We start from the raw sequence: 26,330 nt of genomic DNA, 5'->3' as shown, positions 1-26,330 counted from the left end.
CCCACATTTGGGTTTATACACTTATTGCCATGGGCACAGTCGGACCAGTGACATTTGTGGTGTTTCTGATTCAGACAAAGGACACCACTACTGTCAATGATTGATTTCCCTGCATAATTAAGGAGCACAGAAGTGGGCTGGTTTTGCTCCCATCTGCAGCAGTAGTACCTGCACCTCTGTAGCCTATTTGGTAATTTGGTAATCTGGTAATCCACCTTGCCTTGAACTTCCATTTCTGCATTGCTCTGACCAAAGGAACAATCTGGAATGGCCCCTAAACCCCACCCACACCATGCTCTGCCCAAATTAGTGATCATTTAATTGCACTTCCAGTCCTGAGCAGTTAATTTTGTCAGTTAATTGAGAGAATTAACTGACAAGAACCCCAGGAACGAATTAAATCATTTTTCCATATTACCTTTTTTCATTTTTCCCAAGTTATGCAGAGAATTCAGAATGTGTATTTAAACACCACAGAATTTAAGAGTCATGTTCAAATTAGCAGTTTTTAGACAAAACAATTGCACATGCAAAAAGAAAGAAGAATTTATGAACACTGAAGTGTAGATGCTGCTTAGACATTGACCTGATGCCCTTGACATCACTTACATAAGTTTTGTGCAGATTTTCCATCCAAAACTCTTAATTCTTTGATCTTCTTCTTTGACTGAGCCGCTTTCTTTTCCTCTGATTCTTCTACAGGCTTTTTGGCTGGAAAGAAGGTATTTATTAAATTCTATTCATTATTACAACAGTTCCATCTTAGCTAACAGCAAGTCCATTAGCAAGCCATAATAATACATCTTTCACAATCAGTTCAAGGCAAAGTGACTGCACTGCCTCCACCCGCTGTAAAATATCCAAACAAACAAAGCAAATGTCCAAAATGGAAAGGAGCAAGAAATAAAAATACGACAATGAACAATTTTCCCGAGCAAATAATATTTATGTATTTTAACCCCGTGGAATTTCAGTTCAGCTCCAATTCATTGCAAGCATTTTTAAAAATACAGGGATTTGTTACCTTGAAGCACATGAGTGCCCTCTATTGAAACATTAATAACATTTGTAAGTTCTTCATCCATAACCAACAACATAAATAATTTGATATTTATCACAGTGAACAAAGGTATGTTTTCATTATGTTGTCAGTGGTGAAGAGCAAAACTTAGAAAACAACGTGTATTTTAGAGTGATTCCTTTTAAATTAGCAAGATTCACCAGTCTTTATATTCAGCACTTTAAATTATAAGGAAAGAAATGTGGCATTGGAGTACCTCAAATATAAGCTGATTTTTTGCATAATTTAAAACAGTCAATTTTTGCAGAATTTTCTTAAACATTAAGTAAACCCATTAACAAGGATTTATTTCCTTTTAAATATCACATAACATATTTGGCACTGAAGGAATAGAATCTTAATGTGCTTAACATTAATTGAACTTAATGAATATTTTAAGTCATTCAAAAGTAACTGAAAAACTGGAAAGTCAAATTAAGATGAAGTTTCGAGCAGACTGAATACAGTTTTGTTCTCTGAGCACTATTTTTTGTTGCACTGTAATGAGCCATTCTGGGTTTAATTACAGGTATTTCCTAAGGAAAAAAACGTTAATTTTTAGTGTGAAGAATAACATAAAACCTGTTTCAATCTTTTTAATAAAAAAAGAAAAGAATGTAGAAACCAGGTATTTGTCTCCTCACACCCATTTCCAGCAGGAAAACATCCGGCACAAAGGAATTCTGCTGGGTTTATAGCCCTGAATAATCAGTTTATCTTGGCCATGTTTGTGCCAGCACCGTCTGAGCCAGTCCCAGGCAGTGCCCTCAGCCCCAGCTACCTCCAAAGGGCCTAAATCAGAGAAAAATGAACAAAAAGATGATTCAACAACCAAGCCCTGAGCCCCCATCCCAGACAAGCCCAGCGTCCCCCAGCTGCAATGAGCTCCTTCCAAAACCCTAAAGTGACACTTCAGCGAGTAATCAGACCCTCAGCACTAATTGTTCTCAATTAAACAAGGCAATGAGACCAGGTGCTCAACAACACAAACAAAAAACCAACCAAGAGTTAAAAATGAGCTGTCCCATGGGCAGCCAACAAACTTCATTACAAGTTTTGTTCTATCACAGCAGAGAGAAGGCCTGGGCTTGTGGAGTGTCCTACTGCAGATCTCATCTGTTCAAGAGTCAAACTCTCCAGATCTCCAAGGATTGAGTCTTTAAAGGTCTGAACTCCACAAACAGGTCCCAGACTGTCTCAGGAGCTGGGAGCACCAAAGTCAAACCTGCATGAAACACACACCCTGCTCCTTGGCTTGCAGACTGCAGAACAAGAGTAATAAATGTTTTTGTTACCAAATATCACCTCACAGAAAGGAAACTTTCTTCCTACAGTGGTAATTCACACAAGAAAAGAAATTCTCAATTCTCACACAATTCTCAGAAAGAGCAAGTGACAAACACCCCATGAGCAAGAGTTCAAGGGCAGAAGTGCCACACCAGCCCAATGCAGAACAGGTATTAAAGTTATTCAGCTGCTCCAGCAGCAAAAAAGGAAAAGTGGTTTTGGGTTTAAACACATAATATTTGATAAACAGACACACAGAGGGTGAGCTGAGGCAGAATTCACAACAGCAACTCTGCCTGTACAGGTCACAGAAGGAGTTTCCCTTATCACCTGTGTGCAGGTGCACTCTGCTGGTTGTAAATCAGGAACTGCATTTAAACCACAGCACATCACACATTGACAGCAAACCAGGGCTACTCAGGCCTGAAGGGCTGCAACACCACTGCTTATAGAGCATCCATTTAACAAACATCAGATGTCTAAGGTTAAAGTAAAATTTTTCTACTCGAAAAAGGCCAGAAGAAATGTTCTTTCAAAAAAGTTGTATCTTTCAAAGTTCATGCCAATTCACAAAAAACAGAGAAACACTAGAACCAGATGCTTTTGTGACTGCACTAAGGCCACAGTACAGCATCAACACCAATCTTAGCAAGCCCAAATTCACAGGCAGAAAGAGACACAACTAAAATTTCTACATGAGACACCTCCTAGAATCAATCTCTCCACCACCATTTCAGTCACGCTTGAGATGACATGGAGCATCAGAGAGCTCTGCTCACACAATCCACCTCAGCAGTGATTCAACTGTCACACAACCACGGATTATGGAATTTGGAAAAATAATTAACTCTATTAAAAAGAGACTTGATACTTTCCAGAACTCAGTGCACACCAGTGCTGACCAACCTGCCAGCCCTCGTCAGGCTCTCCTTTCACAAGTGCCTGTTCAAAGATAAGACACTTCTTGGTGTGATGCCACAGAACCAAAGGGAGAGATGAAAGAAGGATTTTACAGCAGCCAGCACAGGCCAGCTCAGAAAAGCAAGATGAAAAATCAATGTGGAAGCTGAAGCAGCTGTATTACTTCATAGAGACCGTGGAGTTGAGGGCTGTGGTTGTTCATTACAGCACTTTGATAATGGTGCTGGCTCACATCCTCATTCAAAATCAGCTTCTTTCCAAAGCAAGTCCCACAGACACCACAAGAGCTGGTGCTGCCATAGCCAGGTTTCCATGGCAGGAATGGCCAGGGTTTAAAACCAAACATGCAGCAGAAGGGAATGTTCTTCACTCTGAGCTCTGGTGATGAAGCAATAGAACTCTGAAAGAACAGGTCTGGAGCAGTGAGTGTGTCCTGGGGAGTGCTGAGCTGCTCATGCACAATTACTCACACCATTAGAGCTGTACAAGGCTTTGGGAGGGCTTTCCTTTATACCTAACCTCAGACAGGGAGAAGAAGGACAGGGATGTTGTCATCTCATTGCAAAGCTCCCATACCTTCCTCAGTGATTTCTCATGGGCATCTCCTCACAGCACTGACTCCTTCTTCTTCATTGTACAGCCAACAAACTCCACCTCCCTTCATTGTACAGCCAACAAACTCCATCTCCCTTCATGGCACAGCCAACAAACTCCATCTCCCTTCATTGTACAGCCAACAAACTCCATCTCCCTTCCCAGCACAGCCACCAAACCCCAACCCTCTCCTCACCCAGCTACCCCACTCTTTTGTGGCACTCTTCTCCTTATTGGACACAGCTGTGACCTGTTCCCAATCTTTGGTGATTAGCACAGCTGCACTCCTCAGGTGTGAGGGTCCCTTCTGCACTGTCTTTATTTCCTTACATTCTGTCCCTGCACACAGGGAAGGACAGGACCATGACAAAGCCAGAGCAGAGCCCAGCCCTTTAGCACCCACAGATTCCTTCTGGAGACCAGCAAACAGATGGAAACACCAGCACTGCAGAACTCACTTTTTCCTAATTTAGAGTTCTAATTATTTAGCAATAATACATTTGTTTATCAGTGTTGGAGGGAAAAAGCTGATGCAAGAAGCTGCAAGGCATTGTTTGCTGTTGATCTGACATTTCCCAGAGCATGGGCAGCTCCAGCTGTGCCTTCAGCTGGGAACTCCTCTAATCCCACTGCAAGTGCCCTGCCTGAAACCCTGCAAGCCCAGCCAGGGCATAGAAACCTTAACAAAACCTTATGTAAGCTTGAAACACATTGAGCAGGGCTAATGATAATCATGGCAAAGAACATACATAAACAGGTTGAAATACTTTGGAGACTTAATTAGGAAAAAATCCTACCATCAGTACTTTTGTACTTCTGTAGGAAAAAAAAAAGGAAGCATACATTATTCTCGAAAATTATCATTTTACACCTGTTCATTAATTTAGCTACTGAATAGCATTTGAAGTGGCCATGACTAATTTTTTGAAATATATATGATTTTATTTAATGATATTGAAGCTGTTAAAGCATTTTATTATGAGCTGAAATGTCCAGTTCATATGAAATTCCCTTCTTTCTTTAAATTATCAATGAATAATTTTAATAAAGAATTAACAGCAAAAACTGTCAGTCATGAATACGATGAGGATGAAAATTAAAAGGAGCTAAAAAGGAGTACATTGAACTACAGCATGGAGAAAGCAGATATTCAGGTGAACTTCAGCCTACCTTAACCTGACCATAAGTCTCCAATTTCTGCCAAGTCTGTTGACACAGTGAACAAAAACATCTTTATATTGTCATGGGAAATGAACGAGCAATTTCATCTTATTTCCATCTGGCAAGTGGCTTCCCAATTGCATTTACCAGTATTTGGCAGCAGAAGTAAACACACCAAAGAAATTCACTGCTTTGTTATTGTCTCTACCTGAGACAAGAGCTATGGCTACTACAGGAGTGTAGGAGAAAAAAATTCAGTGTCCATACAGCTGCAAGGGACATGAACTAAGCACACAAGAGAAGACTTGAGCAGCTGAAAGTAATAATTACAATGAATTTATCCTCCTCCCAAAAAAAAAATTAACTCCTGATGTGGTATGACATGATAGAAAAATGAAATAAAGAGCTAGGAACGCCACCAAAAGATTAGAAAGCAATTTGTAGCACAAAGTGCAACAAATTCTGTTGCAACACAATAAAACTTCTCAGAGTCTGGCTAAATGGATCATCTTGGAATGCTACTGACAGTCTCCCATTTCTGTGCTAGTCCTGGAGGCACTCAGAAATGGAAATACACTCAGGTAAAGGGGGAGAAGGAGGGAAGTCAAACACAAATAAGTCTCAAATTTGCTGCTGTTTTTTTTCCCTCAGCAACACAAATGTGCCCACAGCATCCCCAGCTGGAATGACCCAGGGAATGGGACAGGGAGCTCAGCTGGGGCACAGCCTGACCCTCCTCCAGCCAGCTGCAAGAGCAGGGGAACATCTGGGAGAGCAGGGGAACATCTGGGAGAGCAGGGGAACATCTGGGAGAGCAGGGGAACCGTGCCCAGGCTCTGGCTGCAGGAGCACAATGAACTCTGACAAGTTTGTGTGCTCAAGCCAAACTGCACAAACAACCTGCTGATCATCAAATGGACTGACTCGGGCTGGAAAAGGCCTCTAAGACCCTGAAGTCCAAGCAGCACCACCACGTTCAGCACCACGTGCTCGAGTGCCACATCCAGGTGGTTTTGAACACCCCCAGGATGCCATGTCCTGGTGCCTTTGAACACCTCCAGGATGCCATTTCCCCGGGCAGCTTGTGTTAATGATGCTTGACAACCCTTCCTGTGAAGATGTTTTTCCTGAGGTGCAATCCAAAGCTCCCTGGTTTAACCCCAAGCTCCTGCCCCTTGTCCCCTGCAGGAGCAGAGCCCTGGGGCAGCAAGAGGAGGGCTCAGGGCACGGCCAGCAGGGCAGTGCCCAGGGAGCAGCTCCCTGCCAGCCCTGCACGCAGTGACACAGAAATGCAGAGGATGATGAGGAGAGGCTCTGGCAGAGGCCACACGCTCTCCTGGACCCTGCAGGACACGACCCATGAACTGCAGGGACTGGCACTGAGGTGCTTTGGCATCCAAACTCATTCCCAGCTTCACTCTCTCGTTCAGGCTCCAACTTTGACAAGCAGCAAACATTTTCCCCAAATATCCAGAGAGAAACGCAAGAGCATCAGCAGATGTCAGCCACGCCTCCTGTCAATTCAGGCAGCAGCTGTGGGATCTCATGTTTATTCCCAATGCCACCTGGCATTTTTCAGTTCACCTAAAATCACTCAGTTACCAATTCCTGAAGCAAAATTAATTAAGCACTCCTGCTGTCACTCTGTCCTTTCTGCAATCAGAAGAGCTCAATACCTGGTACAGCAATAAAAAAAGGACTATTACAAAGCAAGCAATTGATCTAAAAGCAAATCTTACACTGAGCTCTCAAGATAAAAAATAAAACTAACAGGGAGGAAAAAAACATGGAACCTCTTGCAATCTTGTATGCTTTTTGCCTAATTAATGTAATCAAGCTGAAGGAAGTGGCATCGACCCAACAAATTATGCTCTGTGGAAGAATAAAAAAGATCATAACTTAGTTTTACAAATTAGTTTTGCAAAACAAAAAAGTAACAGGGGATCTGTACTCTTATTAATTGTTTGTATAATTGATTGCTACTTTATTCGACCACCACATTTAATGACTACTATTAATTTCACATGAAATATTCCTTGCTCTGTTAAAATTGCCCTAAAATGATTGTAAACAGTCTAATTGTCAATCTCTAGCAACAACTTGTGCAGCAAAGTTGTACAGTTAAAGTGAACTTAATTACCCACTCTGCATTGGGATGGCTTTCAGCTTTCTATCAACAGCATCAGGGGGTGCCTGGGCCACAAAAAAATCCAAAAAAAGACAAAACAACCAAAACAACAACTCTCAAAGCACACACAGAAAATCCCAAACACCCCCACACCTGATTGCAATCCCAAACACACCCATGGCTGATTCCAATCCCAAATTTACCCACACCTGATTCCAAACACACTCACACCTGATCCCAGTCCCACACCTGAGTCCACACCTGGCTCTGCCAGTGGAAGATGCTGCTTTTGCTGTGAGACATTAAAAGCAAATATTAACAATTCACAACACACAAATGGCCACAGCAACACAGATGAACATTAGAAATCAAACAACAGCAGGCAAACAAGGATTAAACTGGAAATATCCTCCGTGGGGCCCATTTAGTGTGGGAGATGTGCTGTAAGAAGCTGGAATAAAACCCAGGGGCCTTTTCCATGACTTCTCTCCCATTTGGCCATGAATATTGGAATGAAGGAGTTCTGTGCCCCCCGTTTGTCCCTTTGCCCCTGGGCTGGCAGATCCTGAGCTCTGCACAGCCCCAGGGCCTGACCCAGCAGAGCCATCCCTGCATTTCAGAGCTCTCACACAAGTTTTCTCATGGGGGAGAGGAGATGTTTGCCACGTCAATAAATTGCTGCCCATAATAGCATTTCTAATTTCAACAGCCACATGGCCCAGTTGTATTTTTTCCTCTGACATCAGGCCACCATCACCACCAAGCTGAGACAGGACAGCTGTAATTATTTCCCAGATTCTGATGAGTTTTTTTATCCATACAATTTTCAAAAGTAAAAAAAAAAAAGTATCAAGACTCAGGAAAAAAGTCATTAAACTGCTGTCATATTTTACCAAGATTCTAGCAAATTCATTTTCTTTTATTACTATGAGAAGTCTAATAACCAGATATCTCTTAAATTATTAGTTCACCCACTGTTCCCCTTGATGATGTCCATAAAAACTCACCTTCACAAACAAACATACTTATGGGAATCACATTTTCCAAAGGAACTTGCCAAATTATGAAGCCAAAATCCCAATATCCAAAAATCCCTTTATACAGTCAAGTTAATTAGATATTGGTGTTTAATGGAAAACACTAAAACTTTAATAAAAATGAAGTGATAAATTGATTTCTTCTATCACTGTGGTATCTGACATTTAACAATCCTGACTAAATATTGAAACACCAAGTAAAATACTCATGTTCAAACAGACATTTTAGTATTCTCTTCCTTTTTAAAGCATTGCTCTATCAACAAGGTTTTAAATAAACATGCATGCAAAATACATAAACATATTGAATTCCAAAATGCTTGACTTTTTAGTGTAATGTAGCCCACCCTGGTTATACACTCTGCCCTACAATCAAATACACAATGTTAAATTTCCACTGATTTAGTACACAAGAATTTGATTTTATGTTTATGTTTCTCGCCCATTTAAAGTAAATAAATAAATAAGATTAGCTGGTTTTTATTGTTATATTGAACCTGCAGAACTCAAAAAGCAGCTTTCATAGGCCTCAGGGCCAAAGCAGAACTTCACAGAGTAAAAGGATCATATTAAAAATAATTGGCAAATGATCTGCCTTAATAGACTCCATTAATTTCAGCAGTAAAAGTCAGCACCCCATGAGGTTGACTGGTAAGCAGAGCTTTGATAGCTGATCAATAGAAATAAGGATAAAATGTTGGGAAATCAGTCCTCCACAAACAAACACTGAAAACTGAGGCGCTGTGAGGGCAGTATCAAACAAAGGCAGTGGGTGTGAGGAGGCTGTGCCCAGCAGGGCTCAGCACCAGCCCCGTGCCAGGACTGTGCCAGGGCTCTGAGCACACAGCACAGGGCAGGGCAGGGCTGGCTGGGAAGGATCAAAGTTTGACAAGAGTCCCACAGATGTGAGTGCCTGGCAGCAAGGTCTCTGAATGTAGAATCTGAAGGAGGAGCAGAAATGGAAGCAAGTTTTGATACAGAAGGAAAGAATTGCTGAGCCAGTCTCACTGGATAACCAAGGAGGCAAAGGGTGTGTGAGTGAGAAGGGGTTTTATGGCTTAGAGCAAAGGATAACCCCACCCCAAACAAGAAGCTTTTACCAAGTAAAAAGAGAGCACAGGCAAACAAGAGTGCTGATGTTGCAAGTAGGAAAAAAGTCTCAGAATTTTCCACTGCAAGAAAACTGAAAAACACCTTATAGCTTAAACTGTAATGTACTGACTTTTAGTGATTGGAGAACAGTGACATGAATATGGTAACTACAGTAGTTATGATGGGCTATAGGTAATAGCTAAGGTATCTATTGGTTCTTTTGTATTAAGATGCTCAGCAAAGAAAAGTCTATAATGCATTGTAACCAAAAGAAAAGTATAAAATGCAATATAACCAAAACCAAAGGGTCTCCAGGCCTGCCTGCAGCTGGAGCTGACAGCTGTGGGCACAGCTCTGTCAGCCATGACCCTGGACTGCTGTAACTCTTTGGACACAATAAAGTGCATTCTGGGAGCCCCTGGAGCCCCACATCTCTCATTCAGGCCCCACACTGCCCAGGGAAGGCACTCCCAACTGTCCCCATCACTCTGACCAATGCCACCCCAACAGCTCCATACCCTGGCACACTGCAGTGTTTCTGGCATTCCAGTGTCACTCTGGAACACAAACAGCCAGGTGCTTGGTGACAGGCACATCTGAGAGCCTCTCTGTAAAGGGGGTGAACCCACTGATCATTTCTGGGTGATGGCCAGAGGGGTGTTTTACTGTGCCTTCTGTGGATCATGCACTATTTGGACAGTCTCTGAAAACACAGGGAAATAAGTATAAATTAGCTATTAATGAGATGTTCAAGGAGAGAAAAAGGAGACCAGCAAACCAGGATGACCAGAAGCAGCAGGGTTAAAACCCTGCAAAACACCACATCTGTCTGAAATACAGAGAAATGTAATGCCACAGGTTATAAATGCTCAAAGATCCTGAGTTCACTAAAGACAAAACACAGTAAAGACTTTACCAGGTGTAAAGATGTGACCTCTGGCTTGGAAAAAACATCAACTGCTGGCAGCAGAGAAGGATCTCTGTTTAATCCATTCTGTGTACATGCAGCAGCAGCCATTTAATAGATATTAACATGTATTTACTCTTAGGACTGAGCAGCTGCTCTCAGTCACCTGCTGAAGATGAAAAGCAGAGCACAACCAGCCTGAGGTCAGCCTTGCCTTGGATATGTGTGTGTTGCCACCACCTTGGATTTACCTTGGAAAAGCTTTCTCGGGGCCCAGGCACCCACAGTGTTGTGAACACTCAGGCAATGTTTATCTGCCTGCAGGACACACAAGATAAATTACTGCCACATCACAGCATTAGTCCCAGGGGACACACAGGTACTAAATTAAGCTGCTTGCATTGTAGCACACTAAAAATAGTGCAGAGCACACAGCTCCCAGTCTCTCACCTTCAGCACAACACCAGGCTCCACTGCTCACCTCAGCACAGGCAGGATCCACTGGACAGCCTGAATTCAGCACCTGAGCTCTGCTTACCTTTATACCACCAGCACAAGCCAAATCCGGCTACAGTGACTCATTAAGAGTCTCTGTGCTAATGATCCAAATCTTCAATTAAATAACAAAAAAGAAAGCCAAAGAACACCTCGACATTCACTCCACAGGTACTCCCATTCAGAAAATGCAGCTTGATGAGAATTCCACACTGACTTTTACCACGTGGCCTTCTGCTTTTAGAAAGCCTTTAAGCCACGGCCTTTTCACAGTGGGAAATGATTCAGTAGTGGTATTCTACAATAATGACATTCCCACGTCACAGGAAAGAATAAAGCACCTGAGAGGAAGTTTCAGAGACATTTCAGTTTCTCACATTGCAGAAGACACAATATTGAGAGTTTTAATTATAGCTTTACACCCATTTGAGATGATTAATAAGTAATTCCAAAAGCTGATACTTTTGTTATTATCTGTACTAATGCCTATGTACCTAGTATTTTCAATTTCTCAATGAATTCAGAAACTTAATAGCATGATTGTTAACTTTTAATCCTTCAGATAGCTTTTGAATGTCTCCTTCTCCAAAGAACCTTTATTCCTGCAGGTAACAGAAGTATCCTTGCTCTACTATAAATGGCAGAAATTCTTGCAATAGCAGCTATTCTGTCCAAAGCAGCCTGGAACAGCATTACAGGTGAAGCAACTATCACTCAGAGAAATGTTCCATGTCAAGAGCAGATGACATTTTTTTTGAGCTTTTTGGTCAGCAATAAGAAAGGAAAAAACAGTTTTGCACATAAAACATAAAATCCATGGAGAGGGCATCATTTTTCTACAAACACAGAATCACTGCAGGTCAGCACAGTGAGCAAGTGGAACCAGGCCATGAATCAGACACATTTTGTCAGTTTATGCTTCTGCAGGAAAAAAAAAAACCCACATTCTATTTCTTTTGATAGAAAGTAGATTTAGGAGGAAGTGCAGGATGTGCTAACTGTGGTTCTGCTGAAAGATGCAGGGGGCAGCTCTTTAATGCAGCCTTGAAAGAACTATTTCACAAGACCATCAATTTTGCTTATAACCATGGCTTTGTTTACAGTGGGGTTTTATTTATTTAAGCAAATACATTGTTATTCCTAGAACTCTGCTGGAAGTGTTCAGCACAGTGAAATATTGGTGCAGAACCTATTTAATAGTCAGCACCAACTGTCCTGCTAAGGAGCTGGTCTGCTCTCCAGCCTTTCCTATGGACTTTTTATTCTTCCCTCCTTCACTTGGGTCACAAATCCCCAGCCATGTTCAGCTGAAGAACCTGCACTGAACACTCAGCTGGAGTTCCCTTCACCAACACTGAGGGAGCTGCCAGAAAATGGATCTACAGCTGCAAGCACATCAGAAGGCAAAAGGGATGGTTCTAAAACCATTCTGCACAGTGCCAGAACTGACCTCCACCTCATCATCACTGCATTTCATGTGCATCTACAGGAATCAATTCCTGCATGTGAAAGAGAAGCCACACCTGAGGAAAACTGCCACAGTGGATAATCCCAACAGCTCACTGAACAAAGGATTGCTGTCAAACCCATGGGATGATTTAATCACATCATCCCTGAATGGTTTGGGGTGGAAGGGACCTTAAAGATCATCTTGTTCCAAGCCCTGCCATGGGCAGGGACACCTTCCACTATTGCTGCTCAGAGCTCCATCCAACCTGGCCTTGAACACTCCTTGTTGGGAGTAACTACATTCACATTAAATAGATTTTTAGGATATCTAACCTAACTTCCCATGAAAAATCAGTTGTATACTTGAAGAGGAGCATCTTTTGCAGGTTATTCTTTCTGTTTTGACATTAGAGAAAGCATTCTTCTCAGTCTAATCTCTTTATTTATTCATACAGAAGAGGTTTTATTCCAGGAATATAGATTTCTATTTGCTTAAAAACAAACAAACCCCATTTCTTTTTACAGTTCAACACAGATTCTTTTTTCAATTCAACTTCTGAATTTCTTTTTCATCGAATTCATAGGAAAAAAATACTCTCTGTAAGAGCATTATAGATCAAGAGTGCTTCATGAATGTATTCATATTTCATGCTAATTAGTCTTTGTACACAATCCCTGTCTCTGCAGCGCCAGTAGATGTATCTCTGTCCTCAGCTCCTCATTAAAAGTGCTGGGTTTTATTTGAGCACTGCATCACTGAGCCTCCATCAGACACTGGCAATGCAGAGCTGCCTTCCTTCCCCTGCTGGACTGCAGCAAGCTCACACACACAGAGCTGCAGCTCCTGAGAAAAACGAGCATGGAGGAGGTGCAGAAGGGACCAACCTGTACCAGGGTGATCACACAGTGGGCTCCAGTTCCAGACTGCTGGAACGTGTGGGCGATGAACATCTGGCTGTGTGTCACCAGCAGTGATCCTCACACTTCCCTGATGGGAACCTCCAACACCTTCAAGGTTGGGAAAAACCCACTGGGCCAATTTCCTTTGTAGGAAAACCCCAATGCCCTTGAAATTTCACCTTCCCTTGGCTTTCCTTTACAGTCAAACTGCTGTTCCATCTTTCCTCTTCAAGATTTTCATTTTCATATTCTGAGAGTTGAGGTATAACAAATTAATACAAGAACTCTGCAAGCAACCACCTAAAATATAACACATTACTAAGACAACTCAGTCACAACATTGTTATAAATACATAGAAGAGGTTTTTTTAGACAATACATGTCTGTCCCCATTCCAATTCTATTTAAATTCTCCTTAAATTCTTCTGCTGAAGTTTTCTGACAAAATTACTAATTGAAACTTGCAGAAAATCTGAGCAGCAGGGGCTATTACTAATATTTTTGAGAAGTTTTTCAGTGCCAGAGATGGTTGAAGCAAAGGATGGCCTTGCAGAGGCACACACACAGCAGAGCCCCTCCAATGCCAGCTTGGCACATGGCACTGAGCAGGCAGGGGATAATCAGTTTGTACCTGCCCAACTCCTCCAGTCACTCAGGAGCCAGCAGGATTCCTCATTTCAGATCCCTGCTCCTCACATCTCCAGCAGGGAGCTCTCACCTGCCCCAGTGATGCTCCAAAAGGGTTAAGCACTGCCAATTAAAGTAAAACTGAAGGAATGGCCTCCACTTCAGAGCATCTGACCTGGATTCAGAACAGACAGAATGCTGATTCTGGAATGAACTCCATTTCTGCAGCAGTTCTGCGGAATACATTATGCTGTACCTCCAAGCAATCCATGAATAATGATAGCAGCCTTCAAATAGCCCAGACCTCAAACTATTTCCCACCTGTCTCCTCATCTGAATACAATTTAATTCACACATGCTGTTTGGATTTGATTTTCTGGAGGTGCAATTATTGCAGTTCTTGCTGTAATGCTGATTAAGACAATGCCCAGACTTCTCTCTCAGAACCCTCTTTCAGAACAACAATTCTCTGAAAAAACTAACTTTCCTGCAGATGCAGAGAAAGCAGGCTCCAGGAACAGCAAACTGGAGAGAGGAAAATTGCACCCATCTGACCCATCCCTCTTGATTTTTCCCCCTTAGGGATTTACCACAAAGTTTTAAAAGCAGAGTCCTGAGAGACACAATCAAAGTGTGCCACACAAACCTGCAGTCAAACTCCTGCCCTGTCCAACCCTAAAGCACGAACATTCTGAAATGGTCACATAAATAAAATCTTAGAGGAAAAGAAGACAATAAACAAAATAGCACAACTGACACTGAGCCTAACTTCTGAAAAAGTCTAGATAGATTTTATTGGTTTATCTGGGATATTCTTCATTCACTGTTACAGGATGAGAACAACTACAGTCAGGAGGTCACACCAACAGAACATATATTTTACATAGAATTTTTTTAAAATAAATTATGTTTTCTTAAGATTCCATATTACAAACTACCTTTGACATAGAAATTAAACTATTGAAAGGTGAGTGCATTAAAATACTATTTGAAATAAAATATTAAGAAATAATATTTACAACCTTTATCTCCTAATTGAAACTTTTGCTTTCTTTTAGACCCTTCTCAACACTATACTCATATCAGTCCTTTTGTCCCATGATGAATTAAATGGGTCCTGATGCTCTGGAAATAAGACTTGGACTCTAAAATAACTCTAAGATCATCTAAAAATTCAAAAAAGTACATAAAATATATAAAAATACAGAGATATATACACATAAATCTATGCTAGATGGTAATATTTTCAGGCAGCAGTTTGTTTAAACCATGTAAAGCTTTTTCACCCTTGAGTTTGAGAGTTTATCTGCTGAATAAATCCAGTGGAGAAGAAAAGGAAAGTGAAAAATAGTAAACTAATAACTCACTCCTCCTTTATGGTACTTGAATTTATTCTGTTGCTGAAAAACAACAATTTCAAACACATCCAGAGATGAAAACAAACCAATCTGCTGCACTTCTGTGCGAAACAGATATGAGGACTGATGACCTAGGTGTGCAAGGCAAGGAAATGAAATTGTGCTGCCCAGAGCCCTGGGTGACCCTGCAGTGCAGAGCTGATCCTGCTCTGCTTGAATCCCACCCCGCTGCAAGAGAGGAAGGAAACCAAACAAACTCAGCTGAGCCATCAGCAGACCAAGGGAGCCACCTGCAGTCTGCAGTCCTGAAGCAAATTCCTGGGCAGTTCAGAGGTTTCTCTTCCTTTTTCTGTTGCCAAAGCAGCGCAGGAAGCTGAGCTAGTGCAACACAGCCACACAAAACAGAGATTTCTGCATCAGCTGAGTCCTGCTGCCTCACACCTACAGATGCAGCTGCCTCACAGGAAATCTGGATCCACTGAAAGCCTCAAATGTTGAAGTTCTCTGATGAATTAGATCTGGGCTTCTCAGCACAGCAAATTCAAAGCCATTTTCTAAAAGTACTAATTGCTGTTCCTTGTATTTATAAGTCCCAAAAGCAAACCAATGCAAAGAATTTCCTTCAAGTTGAATGGTGCACTGACCTACCATATACTCTTTATATACATTATATACACATTATACACATTATTTATATACATATTCTATACATTATTCATATAAAATTAAAACTTGAACATTTTGTTCATGTTTTGCTCAATTACAGCTTACATGGAAGTTTGTCTTTTCTCCTGTCCCTTCCCACACAAATTCCCATAATGTGGAAAATACCACTGAGCTATTAAGACCTCACTTCAGTTTTGAAAACATATGAAAATGATTGTTGAATCGTATTTTAAAAGTCTAATTGTAAAGCAACAGAACCCTGATGGAGAAGTTTTCCCTTGAGGCAAGCTGGATGGATAATGAATTCTGCATTGGAACAATCCCAGTAGTTACAGACTATTATGTACTAATTACTACCTTTACAGACCTACTGTACACATAATTAATTTCTTCAGAGCACTACTATCATTCTTGACTGGCAAAATACACAACCTAAATTACAAGAGGCAGAAATTAACATGATCCTTTAGGGAGAAGGCATTAACTTGCTTTGCAGTGTTTTGCAATTAGACCATCAATCAAACAGTGAGGAATGATTGGGAGAGCAGCAGGCCCAGCCCTGAGGATGGGGTGTGTCACAACCTGGCTGCAAATCACAAACTGCAGCCCTGACCTGCCCTGTTAGGAGACACTCCACATTCAATTCTATGGGATTTAACATCCCATGAACCAAACAGGAGCTTTTTGACATCATATTCCAGCAAGCACTGAAGACAAGGCAGTGCTGCTGCTGCCCTCCCTTCTGCTGGTGGCCAGAGAGAAAATTTCATACCAGGGATAAAGGCAAAGTTTGGTAAAAGAGTGTTTGCCATAAAATGACCTGCTTAAATTATTTCAAAGATCATTTGGTTCTTGACAAGAACACCAGTATTTTAAACTGTTAATTATAGTTGTTGGGGGTTTTAGGACATTCTACAGAATTAAATCATACACGGCCCCAGCTCCATCAAAAGGCAGTAGCCCAGGTTTCCTGAGATGTATAACTACATTGCATTAATAATATAACATGCAAAAGTTATTGTTCAACTTCACAACAGTATTTCTCCCCAGAAGTACCACAGCCCCTCAGCTCTGGCTGCACTTCCCTAAAGCAGACAGCACTCAAACAGCAGCTGGCAGCTCAGTGACAGCAACATTGAGTCATTTCTGGAGTACCTTAAACCAAAACTATGTTACATGAGAAAAATTCATCGTGTCTTTCTCATTGTAGCAAAGAATCATGAATAGCATTCAGAGGTTTAATCGAATTTCAGTGCTACAACTTACAAGGAATCAAAGTTTTAATAAATGTGCACACTATCATTGCTTTTACTTCAGTTACCATTCCCAGTGGCATTCCAAAATTCCACAGAACACAAAACAGTAAACACTAAGTCATCCAAACTGCTTTTGGCAATTGTCAGTTTGCTTCCACTCATCCCTTTGTTTGTTTTACATGCTGACTGTGCTCCTGGGAGAATATCACATGCATTTCTATTTGGCTTTTTATCACTCTCCTGTAATGTACTCATGAAATGGAATAAAGCAAGAGGGAAATCTGATCCCAGATGATGCCTGAATTCAGCATTTGGGACATCATGGAGCTGCTTAAGGACAAAGGGGAGGAAGAACAGTGAACATCAATCCATATTTCCCTTTGCAGATGGCAGCTGCAGGAAAAGTTGCTTCTGGCATGCAATTCTTTGGATCTGTGCTGCAACCAAATGCTCCAAGAGTCTTTTTGACTTCCAGCAGGTTCTCAAGTTTAAAAAAACCTTGAAATCAGACAGACAACTCCTCCTTTCTGCGGGAGTCAGCCAAGTACGATTTTCACATCCTGAGTACTGTGCAGCAGCATTTTTAATGTGCATCCTTTGCTATGGCATCTTGTTTTCTACAGCCATTAACTGAGAACAAAACAAGGGGAAATATCTGCAAGGCTATCAGCACACCAAGCTATTGGAGGAGCTGCTGCTGTTCCCTGTTTTACAACAGTGCAACTATGTCAACAAGAATTTCTTCTCACTGCAAACTGTCAGCTATGTCAACATTTCAAGAGGGTTTTTTCAGCATTTTTAACGAAGAAGCTTTTCAGGAATTCTGAAACATTTCTTCAGATTTCTGGTGCAAGAATTGAGCTCAAGGCAGAAGCTTGTCCTTTTCATTTAGGAGGGGCTCATGCCATGCTGTCATCTGCTGCTGGGCATTCCTTCCTGCCACACCAAAGCAAGTGACCAGCTCCACAGCATTTTACCCTCCCTGCAGTGCTAGGAACCAAGAGTCAATCCAACTCGGGCATAGAAAAAAGGACAAATTACTGCAAATGATGCTTTTGAATTACTGCATGGAATAGCCGAACATTTGAACCAGAAAGTGCTTCCAAGGTGTGCTGGAAAAAGAGAATTCTAATGGTTTAAATTCACTGACTACTGAAAGGAATATGAAACTATCTTATGAAAAACACAGCCATGACCAACTCTTTGAAGAGGTTTCAAAAGGACACAGAAAAAAACCATATTCAAAAATAATTCAAGGAATCTACTCAAGAAATAGTTCATTACAGTCCTCTGAGAGCCCATCCTGAATTAATCTTTTTTAACACTGGCTTAGCAAAAACTGCTGTTCTTATTCCAGAAATTCTCAGCTAGGACTAATAATGCAAATAAACATGATTTTAGGATCCGAATTTTAAATTTAATTATAATTCCATTAAAAGAAAACTCACATCTGTCTGCAACATACAGTGCACTTTTAAAAGGTATTATTGCAAAAAAGGTTCCTCCCCTCATGCTGTAAAGTGAAGGGGGAGCAATTCTTGTAATAGACTGTTATGCTTAATATATGTTTTAAATCATCTTCCTGCTATAAAACCATCAAATGGATTCCATGGTATTGCACAAAGCATAAAAGAAACTGCCATTACACAGTTTTAAACTTAATAAAAGCACAATAAAGAGCAAAGTAAGAATGTACCTTTCATTTGGGTTCCAAAGGTAAGTGCCAATTTTGCAAACAGCTCTGGGTCCTCAAATTTATCTTCTTCAGCTTTTACCCAAAAGCTGTTTTCTCCTATTTCTTGAGGCTCAATCTGCAAGGAAAACAGCATCTCCACGGTCAATCAGGAATGTTTCCAACAGCCAAGGTAAAACAAGTGCTACAGAACCTCCGTGAGAACTGGGCTGAGGAAGCTCAGCCCCGTTCTGGAATGTTCCATCCCTGCTGCTCCTGCACAAGCACGGTGAGCTGAGCTGCCCACAAATGGCTTTATTGCACTTCTCCCACTCAGCAAGTTCTCCAAACAGAACTAATAACAGCAGCTGGCTCTGAAACTGTTCTAGCTCTCTCTTGATGACTTTCCAGAGAGTTCCCAAACTCTTTTTGCTGCTACCTGAGAACTGTGTGGAACAATTTATCAGGAAATGAAGTGGCCATGGGGACCTGGCAGAGACTGAGGCTGAGCTCTCTGGGCTGCACCAAAGGAGGAAAATGCTCTGCAATACAGAAGCTGAATGACAACTTGACTCTTCATGTATGACTCAGAACTGCTGTTCTGTTTTCAAAATATGCTCCTCTAACAGCTTTGAGCACATTATTAATTATTGTTTATAAATTTCTTTAAATGAAAATAATTTCCAAGGGCTATTTAACTTCAAGATGATATGCAGGGAATTCAGCAATGCTGCATTTGTCAGCTTCACTCCAATTTCCCTGCAACATCCTGGTCCTCCACCTTCCAGCCCTGCTTTACCAGCAGCTCCAGGGAAGACATTTTAAAAAACTACCTTAATCCAACACTAATGGGGAAGACAGTTACAGCAAAAGGGACTAAATTAAACAGTAAGAATTTTATTCCTCAAATGATGGCTCCTTAAAAGTGATGATCAAACAGACTTTGCACTTTCTCAGCAGGCAGGGGATCTCTGGCACTGTTCCCAGAGCACTTTAGCAAAGCGTCCATCTGCAGTTCCTTGCCATTGTCACAGCCAGTGTTCACACAGACACTTCAGAAATTATTCCTACAAACTCCCCAATGGAACTGATCACAACGAAATTGGCTGCAATTACCAATATGTGTTATACAATAAAAGCTTGCTTTTCTCTGTGCTTACAGGACAGCAGTCTATGTCCCACAGTTCCAAAACTCCTGCAGAGCATCCTGATCCATCCTCTCTCCACAAGACATTTAATTCCTCCTCCCATGATGGAGAAAAGTTATCATTTCTCTTTTTAGGCAATTATTTTATCAGAATTACAGAAAAAGTAAGGATTTTCAAACTGATTCTAAAATTTACTTAAATTAATACTCTGAAAACATGGCAGGCTGTTCAATATCAGCCTAGTTAAATATGGAAAGCCTGTTTCCAAACTGTGGCCACCAGATACGCTTTCAGATTGTCTGAGAACATCTCCAAATATTTTGAAATCATTTGAAATCATTAAAGCATTAATTCATCTGCCAAAAGAAACTATAAATTGGCATGCCACACATTTCCACACAGGCTCTCTCTCAGCCTGCTGGATTCCTCCTCCAAGGCTGGTGGGATTATTCTGCTGTTTTGTTACCTCAAAGTCTTTTGATCACTCCATATTTAGATGAACCACCCAGCACTGAATATATAAAAGTCCTTTCATTTGCCTTCATGATTTGGTGATTTTGGTACTTTTTCCTACACCAAACATCAACATATCTGTCATTTTTCATACCACTAAAAAACTACCAACCACAACTTTAGGATGCAATGATTTAGTCTTGATAACAGATCCAATTATCTAATAGACCACATAAATTTTCTTTATATGGAAGGAGCAGTGGCTACACTGACCAAAAAGGGGTTTTTAAACATCACACCCCAGCACACACCTGGATTTTTGTGTAACTTCTCCTGTTAGAGGGACTGGATATACTGAGAGCCAAGGAATAACTGGGAACTGCTTTAAGGGTTCACCTGCAAATCAGATTGTGCTTGAACTTTACTGCTCAAGTAATGCTTCAATTCTAAGATGATTTTAAAAATGAAATGTGAATAAATACAATCAAGCTAAGCCACTGGATGCTCATGATGCCCAAACCCTTCCCTTGAGCAGCCCCATGGCTCCTCCCAGTGGCCACAGCCCTGCTCCAGCACATCACTGATTGAGAACAATAAATACCTGGGATAAATAATCAACAAGTAACACCAAGACCTGATATCAGCAATTCCTGAACTCACAGCAACACCAAACATCACGAATTTAAAAAGCTTAAGCTGGTTTGCTTTGCTAGGTATGTGTGAAAGCTGCTTTAAAACAGTTTGAAGATAGAGGTATGTTTTTATACAGCTTGAGGGATGTTCACTGCAGCTGAGACAAGGCACTGGAAGTAAGCTGCCTTCCTGGGACACTGGGCACCACAATGACTGCAATTAAACTGACTTCCTGAGACACTGGGTACCAGCAATGACTGGGGGTAAGCTGCCTTCCTGGGACACTGGGCACCACAATGACTGCAATTAAACTGACTTCCTGAGACACTGGGTACCAGCAATGACTGGGGGTAAGCTGCCTTCCTGGGACACTGGGCACCACAATGACTGCAATTAAACTGACTTCCAGAGACACTTGGTACCAACAGTGACTGGGGGTAAGCTGCCTTCCTGGGACACTGGGCACCACAATGGGCTCTGCCAAGATGAATGAGATTTAAAACATCACAACACGGTACCAAGCCTATCAGTGCAGTGCAGGAGAGGAAGGAACGTCATCTTCCCACACCTCAGGCGTACCTTTGACCAGTTGATTCTCTTCATGGACACTTCCAGCTTATACTTCTTCTTCTCCTTCATCCCGTGGGGCAGCGCTGGCACCATGGGGAAGGGGGCAAAGGGGACCCCTGCCAGGGGGGGAGGCATTGGGGGCCCCCCGAAAGGCGGCGGGGGAGGGATGGCTGCCCCGGGCAGAGGAGGAGGAGGAGGGGGCCCTGCCCCTCCAGGCAGAGGGGGAGCAGGAGGAGGCCCTGCTCCCCCGGGCAGAGGGGGCGGCGGGGGCACGCCAGGCAGAGGAGGGGGAGCTGGGATGGCTGTACCGGGCAGAGGAGGAGCAGGGGGAGGAAGGGATGCACCAGGTAAGGGAGGAGGAGGAGGGATTGTTGCTCCACCTGGCAGGGGAGGTGGTGGGGGAATTGTTACTCCACCTGGCAAGGGAGGGGGTGGAGGAATTGTTACTCCACCGGGCAGGGGAGGGGGTGGAGGAATTGGTACTCCACCGGGCAGGGGAGGAGGAATCATTCCTGTACCAGGGAGGGGAGGAGGAGGAGGGATGGCTCCACCAGGGAGTGAGGGCGCTGGAGATGGTGGGACGTTCTCACTTGGGTGGGCTGGTATTGCTGGGGCTTCTGTCAGGCCTGGACCCTGGAACAGAACAGAGCAATTCCCTTCATCAGTGACACCAGGCAGTTTGATGTGAAGCTGAACCAACCAGGATGGTTTTTAGCCAACTGCATCTCAAGAAAGTGAGAAATGCAACTGTTCTCCTATTTAAATGAGAAACAATAACAATAGATTATCCCACGTACCATAAAGCTGCCAAGTAAACTGAATAACCTAGCATTTTTATCAAAACAAATTGTTTCAATTTTAAAGAAAATTTAATAGTAGCAGTAACATTTAAGTGAACAGAACAGCATTTTATTTCTTACCAATGCACAAAACATTTATCCCACTTAGGACACCCCGGCAAGCTGGGGCAGCAGAGATGAGAATAACCATGGTGAATTTTAACAACACTCATCTGCTGCTGGGAGAGCTTCCCCAGCAATCAGGGCAGCAGCTGGTGCAGTGGAAGAGGCCACAGGAACACAGTTGTTCAGAGCTACTCTGACATCTGGAGGGGTGAAGGGTGTGCAACAACCTGTCCTGCTGTCTTTTGGATCTGTCTGAGGGTGCTTCTTTGGTGAGAGGAAGAAAGAGCCATCACAATATCCATTCTAATGAGTTCTTACTAATTAATAAGGAAGAGAAACAGCAGCATGTCAAACCATCAGAGGGGTGAGTGCAGCTGAAAATAAGTGTCATCAAATTCTGTGGGGAGCATAACAGCAGAAAAGGGAACAGATCCCAGAATTACATGGTTAATTACCCAGTGGTCAGCATTACTGTGAATGCCCTGTCATGTCTGGATAATCTGAACTGTGTTAGAATCAATAACACAGGATTAACAATTAATTAGACTAAAAGTACATTTTTTATTTTGCACAAGGCACAATGTGTTTCTTTGCTCACAAGTTATAATGCAACAATTGCTGGAGAACTCATTAAAACATTTGTCACATTTCAGTGGAACACTGGCTTGTAGGAATTTGTAACAAACACAAAAATTGGCAAGAAGGAAGTAAGAACAGGAGTGTTTGAGTCTCCACCTTAGTGCCCAAATAGGAAGTGAGATCACAGGCTTTAAGGCAGAAAACATAAAGACAAAAAGGCAGACCTTGTCTAGCATTGAAGAAGAAAATAAGCCAGACTGAGGCAAAAGCACTAAATTATAATATCTGTTAGTTCCCAAAAGGTATAAATGACCTGTCTAAATCATAAAGCTGGTGTAAAAAATAAAAAAGGCTTTATATAAAAACTGTAAGAGTAAAAACTACATATAAAACCAAAAGCCTTTAAAAATAAACACTTCCAAAACTAAAATTTCTGCAAAACACACAGAAGGAGCAATGTGAAAGCTAAACAAATACCTGCATAAAAAAGAAACCAGACTGGATGCAAGATTTTTTGTAGTGTAAGGAACATTTTTTCTCAATAAAGCAGGTACCTTACACAAGTTGAATTTTGTAAAATCTTACCTCCATTAACTATCCTTAGTAACTTATGCTGGCTGCCAAACAAATCAGTACACCTTTACCAGACATTCCAAACTCCAGACAGACAAGTTACTCTGGGGCAATTTCTTCTCAACTCCTCCACCAAAAAAACCTCACTCAGCTGTGGAACTTAATGTGACATTATTTTATTACCTGGGTCCGGAGCTGTTTGACTTCTGATTCAAGTTCTTTGATTTTCTCCTCTCGTTTCTGCAGCTCTGCTTGTGCCTCTTGCCGAGCTGTGAACTCTTCATCAAACTGTGAAGATTTAAGCAGCACAGCAGAGTTAGTCCAGTTATGGCCACACCAGAGCCTACACTGGCAGGAATTCTTTGAACAGCATCAGAGCTGCAGCAATTATGCAATTTTAATCCTTTTAGCAGCATTTTTCTATCTAACATGTTCGCTTTTAGCACCACAATTTTTTCCATCAACAAGTCAATGACAGAGAGCCACCCAGACCCAGCTACTCAGATCAGGTTCTTCCCTCCAAGAGAACACTGCAGACTTCTCAAACCAAACTCAAGTACACATCTATTGCACCAAGCTTAAATTCATTAAAAATTAAACCAGCAATCATCATGTTCAAGAACATGTTTTGCCATTTGGCTGAAAATGCCTACTTAGACCAGAGCAGCAAAAAACACCAAAATTTGGAATTATTTCAATATACACCTCCAGAATACCAGAACTTCAGTACTACTGCAGGTAATATAGCACATTTATTCATTTCCTTAAGCTTATACCCATACTTAAGTTATTTAATTATGATTATTTCAGGACAGGAGACCAACAAGTGGAATTGTGAGAGTCACTATTTCCCAGTTTCAGCTGAGAAACAAGCTGATTGTGTTCCTGTCATGATTCTGTTCCACACCATGAGCAGGACTTACCTTCCTGGAAAATTCTGCTGCTTTCTTTTCACTCTCTTCTACTTTAGCCTTGTCCACACAGGCATCTAGAATTTAAATAAAATACCACACACAAATCAAGTCACACACATCACAGCTCTGAGGTGCTTCCAGCCATCATTTCCCTGTAACCCATGACACAAAAGCAACAGGCATTTATTTTTCTGACCCTGTCTCATTTCATTAAAGGGTACAGCATTTGGGCTGGTATTCCACCAGCACACCTGTAGCTTACATGCATATTTCCAGAATATGACAAAATTCCCAGCCAGTGTAAGTCTAAACAGAAGAATACAAAGAAAAACAAGGTAAAACTGCTCAAAGAATACAAACCAACAAGATGTGTAAAATTGATGTCCATCCTTCCTCTGTATTTAAAATCTGGGTCCATGCCACTGCAGTGCAGCACTATCTGAGACACACATTCTTCTATGATCTTGTAATACTGAGGTCTGAAACAGGAAGCATTTACAAGACAGTAAGAACATGAACAAGACTTTCTGCAGTTGGGGAAAGGGGGCAACTAACTCCTAATATCTGAGTTCTGCAAGCGCCAGAAGAAGCACCAAGTTCAAACTGTTATTTGTAAATATTTTGGATGGGATGCCTCGACCTTGCTATGACACTGAGCTGCACATACGAGAAGTTCACGCTGAGAAGAGGAGATTCAAGGCACAAGGGAGTATTTTCAATTCGCAGTTGCACGACTTCCATGTTCTTTGAAGCAATGAATATATAAAACTCGAATAAAGAAAAAGTACCCAACAAATAAGAGGTTTTTGGGATGAGGGTGTTAGACTAAGCTTCAAGTCTTTGAAATAAACACAATTATATTTACCAAGACCTTTTTAATACTAACATGGAACAAAAACAAAAACAACACATCAACCTCAAAGAGTGGCTTTGTAGGCATGAGCTGCCTCAGTTTAGCAGGGTCTTCATTTCTCTTCTTGCCCCTGCTGCCCCCAGAACCCCAGCCTGGCAGCTGCACTCACCGGACATAGTAATCGTTCCTGATCAGCAGGAAATGCTGGAGAATTGACAGGAAGTAATTTTCAGAAGAAGTGTCTTTCACCATATTGTACAGCAGGTGAAATACTTCGCTCACATCAGTGCAAGCATTGTTAAGAAAATAGCAGTATTTAAAAAAACAATTTTAAAAACAAACAAAATCCCAAAAAACCCCACTGCAGTCAGAACAGCCATCCCACCCAAACACAGCTCCCCAGACAGTTCCCTTATTTTTCAAGTAAAACCCCTCCACACTTTGAGCTCCTATCCTTAGCAGTAAATATTATTTCTCACTAAGACTGTGCACAGAATTTCTATGCCCTGTTTATCAATTAGGAAATGTTTCATTATTAAATCAGAACAATCAGATATAGACTTCATGTTTTAAAAACATTTCACACAAAGCTTTGTTCCCACTCTGAGCTCAGCCAGGCTGTTGGCCAACACACACTGGGCAATCTTTGCCATTTCCTAGAGATGACCCTTATTTGTAATTACCTGTTCTGCACAGCAACAACACTGCAGGGGATTTTACAGTCCTCCCACTGATTGCCTCTACCTCCCTCTGCTTCCTCCTAAAACCTGCAAGCAGCCATTCTGAACTTAGGGAACTTGAAATTTCCTGCTCCTTCACAGCTAGAAAAGGCACACATCTGTAGTGCTTCAGAACCTATAAGAAATTTTGTTCCTTTTACTATCAAAACTCATTTTTCTTCCAACTTATGATCTTCCACGGGTATAATTTTATCTCTTGATGTATTATGAGACAGAGTTTAGCTTAATAAATGTTATTTATGAAAAATTAATTCAGTTCCCAATGACTTACATTTGACATGCAAATTTAAGCACTAATTATCCAAATATTTTCCAACAAAAAAGCAACTGGAGAGAAATCTGCTTGACAAAG

The 26,330-nt window shown here is 41.6% G+C and overlaps 1 protein-coding gene across 4 annotated transcripts in view; it reads right to left on the bottom strand.

Annotated features, from left to right (window-relative positions):
• DIAPH2 (diaphanous related formin 2) overlaps nt 1-26,330 on the bottom strand; it is a 166,994-nt gene that overhangs the window by 108,090 nt on the left and 32,574 nt on the right. For all 4 annotated transcript variants that reach the window (XM_063170841.1, XM_063170842.1, XM_063170843.1 and 1 more), the window contains 7 exons: nt 25,408-25,524; nt 24,746-24,864; nt 24,395-24,459; nt 23,655-23,759; nt 21,424-22,047; nt 18,635-18,749; nt 610-711 (listed from right to left, as the gene is read on the bottom strand). In XM_063170841.1, the coding sequence (XP_063026911.1) occupies nt 610-711; nt 18,635-18,749; nt 21,424-22,047; nt 23,655-23,759; nt 24,395-24,459; nt 24,746-24,864; nt 25,408-25,524 (1,247 nt within the window). The remainder of the gene's footprint in view (nt 1-609; nt 712-18,634; nt 18,750-21,423; nt 22,048-23,654; nt 23,760-24,394; nt 24,460-24,745; nt 24,865-25,407; nt 25,525-26,330) is intronic.

Source organism: Melospiza melodia, chromosome 16 (genome assembly GCF_035770615.1).
Source record: "Melospiza melodia melodia isolate bMelMel2 chromosome 16, bMelMel2.pri, whole genome shotgun sequence".
In the NCBI taxonomy this organism is placed as follows: Eukaryota; Metazoa; Chordata; class Aves; order Passeriformes; family Passerellidae; genus Melospiza; species Melospiza melodia.
The sequence above is the reverse complement of the archived record's forward strand: the minus strand, read 5'-3'. Positions and strand labels throughout refer to the sequence as shown.